Here is a 14,448-nt window from a genome sequence, read left to right as displayed (position 1 = left end):
AATCACATCATACAAATATTCAGGGTTGGAGTCAACTATTATTGTAATCACGTAATTGATAATTCATTACAATTATGGTGTAGATGTAATATAAAAAATATGTTGCTGTAGTAATCAAAATTAAATTATAATTGAGTTTAGATAAATGACTGATATTTTTTATAGAATTTTCAAGGCAATTACAATTACTATTATAATTTAACGCAACACTGGGGAACCACGTTACAGTTCTTAACTACACATTTGTAGTTAAGAAGTTTCCCATATTTTACCATTTAAAAAAATTGAAATCTAGGGGTATACTGACACACAAACTCCCACACCAGCAATATTAATACCAATATTTTCATTGATTAGGAAGCCTAACAAGGTAACCAATAGATGTTAAAGTAATTAGATGATAGAAATTTGTTTTTAGTGTATTTTATAGCTGATTTGGACCCGTTATCATTAGAGATGCTAACATGAAGCTTTTATGGTGTTATTTATTTCAGGCTCAGTAATTGTAAATAATTGTCATTGACCTTTTGTTTATTAGGGACATAATTGTAATTGAGTTCCTGAGGATAAAAAAATAAATAAATTGTAATTTAATTGTAATTGGGAAAAAAAATGCTGGTCACTGTAATTGTAATTGAATTGTAATTGAACATGGATAATTGTCTCTGAAAAATGGACAGTCAAACGTTGTCCTCGTTACATTTTTTCTCCATATTTCAGAGATAAATATTTTTAAAGCTTATTTTTTATTAAAATACTTGTTTTAGGAGTCTCTGCTTTTGCTACTTCTCAGAATCGCATGAAAAGCAGCATGAGTGACATATATTGTGCAGCTGTATGTTAAGATATGTGCCTGTGTGGCATTTTCATCAGCACATTTAACCCAGAATTGTCTACCTGTTAAGTCTTTATTGAATTAAAAAAATATCAAGATTAATATCGTATATCGTCTTTTTGAGAAAAAATATTGAGATATGAGTTGTGGCCCATATTGCTCAGCCCTACTAGTGACGCAATCCTAAAGTGCATCTCAAAATGTGTCAAGTAGTGGTAGTGCAGTTGAAAAGTGGACATATGCATATCTTACTGCAGGGTGAGCACCTCAAACCCCTCACTCCAATTGGGTGACGCGTTCTCACTTTGATGACGAATTTGATGCGGCAGTGAACTGGGGAAGCCACGCCTCCAGGAAGCTCAGCCCCCACGCTCTGTCTCGTGTTTATAAAGCAGCATGAACTCGGCTACGGAGTGGGTGGGAGGAGGGCGGGCCGTCCTCTGGCCCTACATCACAGCGCGGGGAGGAGGAAGTCAGTGTCCCATATAGAGACACGCCCACTCATGAATAAGTAGGCCACCAATCAGCCCGTTTGTGTAGAGTTGTTCAGAAAGTGAGTTTTCAGAGGCTAAAACTCTGGAAAACAGGCGAGTTTGGGGAAATAAACCTCAAATACTATGTTTTTGGGGTTCTTAGAACAAATGGAGATGGGTGAAAAGCAACATGACATTTAACATTGTTGAGCAGCTGCATACTTCAGAGCAAATGACGTATTCTCCAAAAAAGACCAAGGAGAAAAACTTTGGAGAAAATGGTGTGTGGCATTTAGCCACTGAAATAGATCGATTGATTGACTGAAACATTGATAAGTGTGATATCCTGACTATCAGGATGCTCAGAATTGTAATTAATTTCAAGACATCCCCTCCCCCCTTTTTTTGTTATTCCCAATCATGTTGATGTTGGGAATATGTTTCCCACTGTTGTGATGAAAATGTTCCTTTTGAAAAATGCCATAAATATATATATATATTTTTAGAGTAGAGATTGGGTGATATTATCAGCCCCGAGTATTTTTATCGGCCAATATTCACTAAAAATGTAATAACGATCGACATTGTTCCTGGTTTTCCCACCAATATTGAAAACCTGATATGTGCTGATGTTTGACGTTAAAAACCATTTCTAAAGTCATGTAGTTATTTTTATTTTACACGGATGTTTATTTGTGGAATACACCCACATTAAAAGATAGATATATGTATATGTAATGTGAGCTAAAATTAGGTGGTTGGGGTCTGTGTATACATCTAGATCGGAAGCCGCAAATGTTTTGTACAGTATTGTCGTAACGGATATCGTCAAAAAGCTAATATCAGCCAACCTTATTTAAAAAGTTTGATGCACTCATTTTTGAACATTTCTTCTCTCTTATTGTTAATGTTAGGAAACAAGCTGACCAAAGACCTGAAGCTCTACCTGAGTCAGCGATTCCAGAAGTCGTCGCCTGACCATGAACTACAGCAGACCATCAGAGACAACCTTTATCATCACGCTGTGCCTTGTGAGTCCATAACACCTCATGTCTTTGTTTCTACCTCATGGTATTTATTTTTATTTTTTACATTTAATGTCTTTCTTCAAATTGCATCAACATTGGAATCAAAACGTCAGAATTTAATCAGTTACTATTTCTTTCTCACCCATTATATTATAGTACGAGACTTTCACTCCAAGGCTTACTGTAATTTTCATGTCTGTGGTTGTCGAGGCTAATTACGCTGGTTTCACATCATTTTCATTTTTATTTTTTACGGCTTGTTTTTTTTTTTTTAAATATCTAATTTATTCAGTCTATCATGTATCTCTTCTTAGTCATGAGCTCATGTCCAACTCTTTCTCCTCTTTTAAATCATTCCTCTCTGCTAATGGTTCTACAGTAACTGAGGATCTTGTTTTTTTTTTCCTGATAATCTAAATATAGAAACAATCCAAATGCTTCAGTTGTGATTTTGCACGTATCGTCTGTGGTTGCTGCTGCTGCTGCAGCTTGAATTAAAAAATGTGATTAGTTTTTCATGCTATTAAAAACAACAATAAAAGACAGATATGCCATTGGTGGATTATTAAAGTTGTAGGGATATTTGTGACCTGGAGTGTTGGATTAATCTGGATTAATGAAAATCTATGCTTCAGGTTCAGGTTGCCATTTGTGTCTCATCGCTGATCAGCGTAGAATCAGCAATCAGCTGTCGGATCAAAGATCGGTTCACCCTCGACCAATTCTAACGTTGAGAAATATGTACTCCCAAATTTAGCATTTTCAAAATATTTCTATAATGTGTAGAAAATGTAGATAAAGGTAACTGAATCAACACCTTTACCATACCTTTACAGAAGGGATATCAGTATTTACAGTTGTATCTGTATAGAATAGACTTGTTTAGGGAGTTGTACCTTTATTACTCCTATTGCTAAATGTCAGCCAGAGGTTAGTGGAGTTTGTCCATAATAGTCTTTTAAAAATGATCAAGGGGTCTTTGTAAATTTTGATCAGTAAACAAAGCACCAGGGTCTTCCCTGAGCTACACAACACTATGTACCATATTTTCCAGGCTATTGAATGCACCGCTGCATTGGCCGCATTCCAATAATTTAACAATATTCGAACAAAAGTTCACGTAAAGGCCGCTCCGTGACATAGGCCGCACTCTATTGGCTGATGAGGGTGCCCTTCAAAAGACTCGGCTAATCAGAACGGGCCGGTCGGCGGGCTGCTGTACTCCTGTTTACGGTGGTTTCGGTGTATTTTTGTGTACTGTGATGACCTCCTCACTGCCCTGTGTCTGCATATCAGTCCATTTACTGCTTTTTATGGTCCTTTTTTACTGGATGCAGACTGATTCCAGAAGTTGTAACCGGAGAGCTGTGGTTGTAAACGCAAGTAATTAAAAAACAGGACAATAAATGTTGGATTACAAGTTTGTAGCTGTAATTTTATTCATGTAAATATCAGTCTATACATTTTTTCCATTATTTGTGACATTAAATTCATTTCACGTGTGTCGATTTTTTATACACAAGCTCACATCACATTCTACAAGCTCTCCCATTTTGTAACATATCTACTTCATAGCTCTGTATAAATATACTTTGACTTACCTGAATGGTTGGTTGAGTGGTTTGGGTAGTAGTAACTTCAGTGGTTTGTTGAGTTCATACTATGAAGTTACTTTGAGAAAATAATGGCCAATTACGCAAAGATCCAAAAAGGTATGGTACAGTTCTGTCACTCTAGCCAAATAACACTGGCTTTAGGTTAAAAAGATGCTTCCATGTTGTATGGCTGACCTAGTGTGAGCAGGACCGTAAAGTATTTTCTACAAAACAGTCTTTCCTAATAGAATACTTTGAGTCTGTCACGATCTGTTCAACCAAATACAAACACCTATGGAGTTTTATTTTTTTAATCAAACCTTTTTAGTAAATTAATTTACCCACAGCTCGTCCTAAAACCCACGAGCATTTGGAGCAAGGAGCACCCACCCTCCCCCATCTGCTTCCTTGTGGTCACCCCATCTGCAAATTTTATATTCAGTCGAAAAACCAAATGGAGCTGGTTGGTCCTTCTCTTTTTAACTGCAATGGTCACTGAAGTGGTGCAGAAAAAAGGGATGGGAAGGAGTTCACAACACATGTGTGGCACTGGTCTTAAAATGACAGCGGGAAGGATATTCTGTATTGACAAGCTTTGACAGAGGAGGTCTGGTCTGGTTTCTGCATGTGCAAAAATAATGACGTCATCAGTGGTTTTTGTGACACTGAAATCTAGAAGCTCATTTGCTGGACCAACAATTACTAAGGAATGTGTTCACACGAGTGTGATGTGAATTGTGGAACCAGCAGTGCAGACGATGTGAGAACACTCAAATAGGCTAAAAGGAGGGCTTGGAGGGTGAAGGGGGGCTTTCTTACGCCATGGGGGTCGGGGTGGGGGTAGGGCAGAGTTTGGGTGTGGGAGGGGGGCCAAGACAAGGGGGATGGGCAGAAAGTGAGAGAATATAGAAACTCTTGCAATTTAAAACAAGGCTGAAGTTGGCTAGCTGGCTCTCCATAACATTGTGTGCGTATACGGTGTTAAAGTGGCCCTTTGGAGACTGAAAGAATCCTAAAAACCTAAATGCTCCTACTTTGAAAATCCCTTACAGAGAACAACCCAGGGGGGTGTATCAAGAAAGGAACCTACAAGAAAAACAATGACAATTTGTTTGTGATGGGGTTGGGAATGCACGTGGAGGTGACTTTTAAAGGTGCAATATGTAGAAATTTCAACATTAAATACCGTAATTTCCGGATTATAAGATGCTACTTTTTTCTCACGCTTCGAACCCTGAGGCTTAAACAATGATGCGACTAAATTGTGGATTTTTCCCAGTTTTATAAGCTTCATGCCGCCACAAAATTGAGCTCTGTCACATTAAACCAGGTGGAACAATGAAATTGACATGAAATCATTCTTGCTCGCACTGAATCATTCTGATCACTCATTTTGTCATGATGCACACTGCCTCATCATAGCAACGACGCAGAGAAATATTGTCACAGAGCAAGCCAGCTGCAGCAGCAGTGTGGATGAATTAAAAGTCAGCCAGTTTGTATCAGAAGGATAAACAGCATAAAGTTGTTGAATCACCGTTCAGGATTGATCGGTGCTCTGGACTCTGAGGCTGATGGAGATGCTTCCGTAAGGAGGACGGACAGACGGAGCGGAGATCAGAACAGCCTGGATACAGAAGCGATCGCGTCCGTATCCTGACTCAGAGTCCGACTCGCTGTGATTGCTCCACGGTAGTTCATAGTAAGAAGAGCGGACGAAGCGGTGTATCAGTCTGGTTCCAGTAAAAAGTGACCATAAAAAGCTGTAAATGAACTGATATGTAGACGTGGGGCAGTGAGGAGGAGACTTCATGTAATAAAGGAAACTTCTGTGAAACCTAATTTGAATACAGCAGCCTCATCAGCAAAAAGAGTGCGGCCTATGTTAGGCTGCGGCATTTGTGTGGATTTTTCTTAGAAAATTGCTTAATTTTTGTAATGCCAAAAAAATAGTGTGCTTTATAGCCCAGAAGTCGGTATGTCTTATATACCTAAAATAAAAATTTGAGTGTTAAGAAACATGTCCTTAGCTGTCATGCCATATGTGATTTTTTTTTTTATTTTTTAGACTACATAGTTATATATACTGTATGTATATTAATAAATATTGCCGGCCCGGCCAACCTGTACTACCTATTTTCCACCGGTTGGGTTAGTATAAGCCTATTTACAACTGCTTAAATATATTCACTCATGAACGCATCACACATGCAAAGCTGAAGATATACATCGGCCCGCATGGTCCCGCCGAAAACATTTGCAGGGTGTAGTAGAGAATATTGTCACCTGTACATTCAATGGTCAGGGCCGGAAATGTCAGAAGTATGGGTTTTACTCAGTTATATCCCACCTGGTGGTGACAGAAATTGCTTGCAAATTTTACATATTGCACCTTTAGTGTTTTATTTTTTTTTTTTTTTTTTTTATTGAATTGCATTATTTTATTGGCAATTTATCAGAAATCATAAACATTGTGCAGCGTAATGGCAGTGCACAGAGTCAAAATTAAATTCCCTTAGAGTTTTTATTGTTATTGAACAATGAAGCAGGTTCGGGCAAATGAGCTCCACGATTGGTCAACTGTGAACAATATCCCCACTATTCATGGCTTTATTTTAATAGCATATGGAACCAGATTTAACACAAGAAGCCGAATGTATAAAGAAAATGAAAAACGTGCCAGCAAAACCAGGTCCTTACCACTTTCCTGGCTTGGTTCAGGCGAAAGATAAATAAAGTAAAACATTAAATGATAATGTTTTCAATGTTTATTTAAGAAATGGTCCTCTTGGGTTGCTTTGACACTTTGATAATGTTGGAGAATTGGTTGAGTTGGGCAGACATAGCAGAAAATTTGGGGCCATGTGTCTTCAATCAAGAACTAAAAAAAAAAAGCAAGCAAGAATAAGTAACTGCTCGATCTATTGAGCAGAATCAAATGCATAGGTTTGTTTAACACCTGGATATTTGTGTGCGTCTCTAGAAGCAGCTGTGGTTTATGGTCATTGAACCACATATTATGTGTCTGCTTCTCCTTGCGACTCAACATCTGCTCAGGTTTCTAAGGCGTTACTTAAAGCGGTTGCGGACCATAACTAACATTTTTATAACAGATACAGACATTGTGTAAACCTCATGGATCAATAAATCAAAGGTTTGTCTTCCAAAAAACTGAAGATTTACTCACAACAAATGTCGAAGGTTGTAACTGCTGCTCGCAAGATTGTTTTTGAATTCATCACAAACAGTAGATTTGTTGACAAATGGCCATGTGACTTAAATTTCAGAAAAGTTTCACGCGTTGCATTGTTGGAATTGGAAATCCCGTAGACGAATGCCAAGATTGAACCAAAGGGAGAAAAGTTTCTTTAAGAAGTGCTATTTGTAATTCATTCTTAAGCTGCGTTCACACCAAACGCGTTTCGGGCGTCAAAATCATGCCTCATGCACGTAGTTGGACGCTTGTGCTCATTGAATCACTACGCTTGTCACCAGCGTCGAAGATGCTCGGGACGGAAAGGGAGCATGTCGAGGGGAGGGGCTTCTCTGTTGCCGTGGTGTTCATACAATGGATGATATTGTGGCGATCACTTACGTTCATAATTCATCCAGTGACTGTGAAGTGGTGGGGAACATTATTGTGTAGAGAAGGCTGTGTTTCCGGTCAGATGTATTTTGGCGTGACTCAGTGTGTGCACTGTGATGTTAGAGGGCTATAGAGAAGTGTGGGTGAATAAAGTTTGGCGTTCCTTGCTGAACACGCCACCTCTGACTCCCGTTCATCGGCTCTACATTATCCAGAGAGTGGCTTGGCTTTATTTGTGCCTCGGCGCCATTTCTGGATTCACCAGAGCTGCGCTCGGACGAATCAGCGCTACTTCTGTCTCTCCCGTGCCCAGTTTGATAACCTGCTGACCCGCATCAGCACTTGCATCTCCTACCAGGACACCAACTACAGGCGCTCTATTCCAGCAGAAGAGCCTGTATATATGTCTCCGCCTCCGGTTAGTGTTTTTTTTTCCTTCTCATTATTCTGAATACGTCACGGTTGGGGAAAAGCTCCTGATTGGTCGACGCACCACGATATGCCCCAAAAGTTCAACAATTCCAACTCTGGTTGCACGTCATAAGCATCCGCCGCGCGAAAAGCTTCAAAATGCGCCGCAGAGGAGGCGCGGGACGCGTTTCCTTGCTGGATAAGGAGTACAGTGATTTGCTTGAAGCCATTTTTGTTCTGGTTTGTTCATGGTATTGTTTATTTTGGTCGTATTTTGTTTTTTAGTGAAAAGCCATAATATCAATACCTACCTTTGTTTTCCCACAACTTTCAATCCATAAAAACAGACATTTGTTGGGATGTCACTTTGGCAGAGTTTTTTGAGACACACTGACATCAGTAGTTAATGAGAACAACTTTTGGATGGAATACAGGAACAGTTTGAAAATTGTTAGTTGTCGTAGCCATTTCCTCAGGGGCAAAATGTGGAATATGCAGATGACACTGCACTAAAGTTGAAAAGGTTTTTTTTCTTTTTTTCTATTTTCACTGTAAAAGTCTGTTCACACAGAAAGTGACTTTCGACGAGATCACATTCAAGGTCAATGTAAATGACGCAACGTCAAGCGACCTCCCTTCAAGCGATGCGACTCAAGCAAATTTCAGCAACGTAATCGCGTAATCTGAGTCTCTGGAAGTTGGTCAAAGTTGAAAATTTGACTTTGAGTGACGCTGTGTCATGACATCCAATTGGCAATGAGTTTCTCCCTACATCACTTCCCTGGTCGTCTCGTCACTGGTCACCGATGAAGTGAGTTAAAAGTGGGACTATGTTCAAGCGAGTGAACACGGGCGATTTAAGCAACTGTAGTCGCTGACGTCGTGCTTGGTGTGAATGCACTTTAAGACGGTAACACATCATCGTTAGGCCATTGGACAGTCATTGTGTCAGATGAGATGACAAAAAATAAGAAAATATTTTGTAAAGAATAATAAAGATGCTCTTTGAGTAGCTTAGTGAACACGTTTTTATCTAGTTTTGCTTTCCAGTATAAAAGTGAAGGCAAAAGTGATGTGATGGAGTAGTCGAGTTAATCACATGAATTCATTCATGAGAGGAAATGGTTACACACACACACACACACACACACACACACACGCATCCATGAGGCACATCAATCAAGATTTCGTTAAAAGTCCTTATTCTACCACACTAAACGGAAAAATTGTTTCCAGGCTGAGCTTGACTTTAGATCGTTTCTCACTTACATAAAGACACGCTTGTTACTATAAGCAAAGTAAAATGTCACAGAAAAATACTAAATGGGCACACATGCTCTTGTCCAACATTCATCAAACTTACAAAAGTCCCGTTCCTGGATAGCGCTCAAAGATTTCATTTTACTCAGCCCTATATACATGCATATTTTAGCGTGCCAAACCACAAACCACGATCTTCTCCAACTATGTAATGTTAGAGAAGTCTCACAGCCCAACTGCCCTGACAGTAATATACCACCATCAGCAGTTTCTTTAAACTCTGTCCCAGTACAAAGATCTTATTTCACATTTTGGGGGGTTTTTTTTGCTGTGGTTTTCCTCAATGAACTGCAGAGACCTTTAAATCTTTTACATATGTGACTTACTTCTCCATTTTCTATATGATTATCAAGTATAAATCAAGCCCTTTAGTAACACCACCTATGAAAAGACTGACATAATATTTGACTCCCTGCAATATCTTCTAAATCAAAATTGCATACTAATATACTACTCACTAAATCTGACGTCAAAATAAGTATGTAGTGCGTTCACATTAGATAGTATGAAAAGATTGAGTATGCGAGAAATACCCAGATGTATACTATATCGGGACAGTTCCTAAGTGTGCACGGTGGGTACACTACTCATACTCAACTGCCCCATGATGCAGCGGAAAGTAAAATCTTTCTGAGACCGGTGTCATGTACTGAGTTCACATCGTACTGAGATTGTATATGCGCATGCACACACGTACACTACTGAAAAAGGAATTTTTGCTAAAAAAAAAATAAAAAAAATTGTGTTTATTTTTTTCAAAGTGAACGGACGCGTGTTTTATTTGTTTATTGAATTATGTTAGGGTTATAATCTTACTACGGAGGGAAACTCAGAACGTGACTTTCAAAATAAAAGCTTCTCTTCTTGTCTTCTATAATTTTTTTAAGGCTTTTGTAAATAGAGCTCTTGTTTTGAAGTTAACCCGAAGTTGTGCCAGTTGCACAATGGAGGGTGTCCAAAAATCTCTTTTTTTGGAGCAAATGACCACATGTTGATATTCAGTCACTTTCTTGCTTAGAAAGCTCCACAAAGGTGGAGAATCAATGGAGATTTTTAGCCTTAATGTGCCTCCGACTTTGGTCGTTGTAGGTTTGAAATGCATCTTGGGAAACTCCGACGTGTACTTCAGTGGGAACGCTCATCACCCTAACCATACTCATGGTACTGTATATAGCAGACGGTTTATGTTTGCAGCGTGTAGTACAGTGTGCCATTTCGAACACAGCCATTCAGTTGTTCTTAAAAACGTGCAAAAACATAATTGTACTTATCAATTCACTTTGTCCATAACCATGTTTGAGTGTGTCCTGTTTTGGTGATCTTTAATGACCTTTATATACAATTTTTACGCTTTGCAAATATCAGTGCACATTCATCAAGCTGGGCTGTGACATCTGCAAATGTGGCTAAATTGGAAACTTTTTCACTCGCCTTCTTCCCACTTGTGTCCTTTGTGTGTCACATCACAGATGGTATGCCAGGAACTCCAAAGTCTCAAGTGTGAATGACTTTGCGTATGTGTGTATCAAAGGTTTAGGAGATAGAGGAACTCAAGGTGCTGCTCTGATGGGATTTGTGAGATCGGCCAAGAGGAGGGAGGGAGGGTGGGCGGACGAGGGAGAGGTGGGCGGATGCATGTGGGTGCCTGCTAGACGGGAAACAGCGGGGCTCAGTCAGTGAGAGAGACACAAGCCTAGCATTGGCGTGTGTGTGCACGCATGTGTGTGTGTGTGTGTGTGGATAGGAGACGGAATGCTTAAAAAACCCAATGTGTGGATGGATGCTGCTTAGCTTAGCTGCTGTTAGCTTAGCATCACAAAGCCAAAGCTGGACAGAGGACAGACACACAGGAGGTGGAAGAGGAAGAAGGAATTCTGGGATTCTGCCTTTATTTTCTGAATTCTGATTGGATTTTTGGACCTTTCTTCTGTTTCCTGTCGACGTTGGAGTTGTTCTGTTGACTGTGGGGGGAAGGAAGCCTCAGGCAGGCTGCCTTTGATTTGAGGTATTTTGTTTCATTTTGTGAAGGGGACACTGAGGGCTGCTGTGATTTAATGGTTGGGGGTTGGGATGGGAGCGGGATGGGAAGGCAGGCGGCGGGGATGGCTGTGCATCAGGCAGACAGACGCACATCACTGTCAGTAATGGAGGCTGATGTGTTGTGGTCACAGGGAAGCTGTGTGTGTGTGTCTGTCTGTCTCAGGTGTGTATGCTTTGTCTGTGGCCCAGTTCCTTACCTGCCGTGTGCAAGGTGTCACTTCCCATGTGTGTATGTCTGTGTGTGGGTTCCTGATGGAAGGACTCCAGTCCAGTGATGGTTGTGTTGGGATCTGTGGGATGTTTTGACATGTGTGATCACACTGGAAGCCATTACATCCACTAGAAAACAGTTGTCTGGCTGTTTGTCTGTCTGGAGCACCAAGATGCTAGGGTTAGCCATGCATCTCGCCCTCTTTTTCCCACCTCTCTTTTCCCATTTTTTCCCATATCACATCTAAATGACCCCTCCCTCCTCTTCCCCTTTTCCTTCCCCATCATTTCTGTTTCTCATCCCCACTACCTCCCCTGCCCCTTTAAAAATGGGACTCTTTAAAGCCTTTATTTCCCATTACCATGTCGCTGTAGGTTGTAGCCAGCCCATAATGCCTTTTTTTCTGGGTGGAATAAAAAGACAAAGGCCGACTGTGAGTGTGTGCGGGGGGCATTTTCAGGCAGGTTTCTGGCTGATTTAGCTTCACAGTGCACTACTGGCCCTAAGCTTTTCTTCTTGTTGATTGTTTTTCTAATCTATCACCATTGTCTTTAGTCTTAACCTCTCTACCAACCACTGAGGAATTGTTTCAAGCTTGTGAAAAGAAAAAATAACAATAATCTAATTTCACAGGTCCAATGAAAGGCCTGGTTGGATCTCATTGTGGTGTTATTTTTTCGTGCCTGAGACTGAGCGAGTGAAAACCACCTCCCCCGATGAAAACACCCGATTGCAAAGCATCCTATACCAATTACTAAAAAGCCACGACCAATACTGTGCAGCTCCTCTGCCTCTGATGCAGAAAGAGATGTAAGAATGAGGTGACATTGCATGACTGTGTGTATAACTAGGTGATGGATTGCAATGCTTTTTATTTCCCAAAAGACATCAGTTATGATGAAAATGTTTCCCAAAATTTGGGGGATTGGAGATTGCTGGAATCAGTGGCCTGTGCTTTTGGTTGGATTAACTCTTTCTGGGGACAGATGGCTCTATATCCCCCTGCCGAGCAGACAAACCCCACTCAGCTCATCACCCCTTCTACATTTTTGTACAATTGTGTGTTTATTTCTTTAAAAAAACAAAAACAAAAAAAAACAGAAACCTTGCTAGCTTGCCATGGCCAAGATGGTGGCTGAATCTGTTTTGGAATACAATGAATGTTTGTGTGTTCATTCAGTGACGTGTGTCTTTGACATTATCCACGTCTCAAATGAAGATAATGGATAGATGATAGACACTTTATTCATCCCGCGGGTAATATCAATCATGACAGCACAAGTCTTAATAGTATCACTCTCGCCGATGTGCACTCGTCAGTTGTGATTGGTAGATTGTAGATAATGTTTTTCTAGAGAAATGCTTTCCAAACAGCTTCCGCACAATTGTTGGGTTTGGGAGGAGCTGCACTTTGAAGACAATGCCATAATCCATTTTTCTTCTATTGGCTTCATATTGCATATTAGATGGCCAATTATGTCACATATGTCAATACTTTAGAAGGTATTCAACACATTTTACAAGAGTAATGACATTTGATTTTTTGGTTTGTTTACACATGTTAAATTGCTTTCTTATTTGGTCCAGTTTTCAAACAAAAGAATATTGTTCGCTAATTATTTGTCATTGATAATGTCTTAAACATTTTGGGAAGTTTTGCCCACTTCCGTAGGGGAGCTTTATGTGTAGTTATAGGGCAATATGGACCAAAACTCTTATCTCAATATTTTTTCTTAAAATGGTGAAAAACGATATAAATCTTGATAATTGCACATTTATTAACAAACAGCGGCACAATATGTGACACTGTAGTCTTTTTCTACTGTAAGGGACAGCACGTGTGAGTGAGTTCTGTAGTGTGGCTTGTTTAGGGGAAGGTCTGTGTGAGGATGCACTCTGAAATCCATCTAACTGAGCTTTTCTTGCTCTTCTGAGAAGTAGTGAAAGCCAGTATTTTGATACAAAATAAGCTATAAAAAAATATGTATATCACTGTAGGTGATATTGTAATCTTCAATATTGCCAAAATAGAAAACTCAATATATCTTGAATATTGATATATTGCCCAGCCCTAGTATAGACCTGCTTGCATTGCTTTTAATCTTGTGTTTGTTGCATAAGCGGTCTAGATCAGGGATAGCCAGACTCTTAAAGCTCAGTGTAAAACCTGGTGATGGTGATGTTTGGTGTACGTGCTTACAGAACATCAACAGATGTTTTTGTTGCCTTGCACACAAGCTCACACATTAAAACTGTCCATCCTAGTTGTACGTCCTGTAGGTCAACATGACCACGGCGAAACCTGAGGCTGGCTGGTCAAAGCGTCATTTAAGTTCACATGGATGAATTCCCCACTCATGCCAATGAGTTTACAGCTTGAGGAGGAGCTCATTTCCATCAGTTTAGCTGCAATTTAGAAATGCTGCTATTGTGTGAAGCAACAGGATGTTGGTGCAGGTGCATAATAAAAGAAATGTTGAGAAAAATGAGCAAAGGGAATATAGACCTGTTTAATAGGGAAGATAACTGAAACTGGCTTCCAAAGTAACTCGCAGTATGAAATAAAGTAGGATTAGCTAATCGTGCATATTAAAATAGTGGTTAGTACAAGGTAGAATCAAAAGGATGATGGGTGCTTGATACAGTTGAATGTTTAGTGTTACTCCCACAGTCTTACTCCAGTTGTTAGATTTTCTTATTTGTAAAGTTCTAGATCTGAGAGCAACTTTTATCACGGCGGGGGCTGCAAAAATATGATTTTCTGATTTGAGAGCCACATTATTCATTATTAACATTCACGTCAGCGTTTAGAATAATGACCAATCATGATTATTAATACATTAAATAACAAAGGGTTATTTTATTTTTTTAAGGAGTCATTTTGCCATTTAGACAACTAAGCAGCAGAATAGATGAATGTGATGTTTATATTTTACCAGAATAAAACAT

At 39.7% G+C, this 14,448-nt stretch overlaps 1 protein-coding gene across 10 annotated transcripts in view; it reads left to right on the top strand.

Moving 5' to 3' along the window:
- magi1b (membrane associated guanylate kinase, WW and PDZ domain containing 1b) overlaps window positions 1-14,448 on the top strand; it is a 222,070-nt gene that overhangs the window by 100,875 nt on the left and 106,747 nt on the right. For all 10 annotated transcript variants that reach the window (XM_028447813.1, XM_028447808.1, XM_028447811.1 and 7 more), the window contains exon 2: window positions 2,223-2,339. In XM_028447813.1, the coding sequence (XP_028303614.1) occupies window positions 2,223-2,339 (117 nt within the window). The remainder of the gene's footprint in view (window positions 1-2,222; window positions 2,340-14,448) is intronic.

Source organism: Gouania willdenowi, chromosome 5 (assembly GCF_900634775.1).
Source record: "Gouania willdenowi chromosome 5, fGouWil2.1, whole genome shotgun sequence".
Lineage (NCBI taxonomy): Eukaryota > Metazoa > Chordata > Actinopteri > Blenniiformes > Gobiesocidae > Gouania > Gouania willdenowi.
This window is presented reverse-complemented; position numbering and strand designations above follow the sequence as displayed.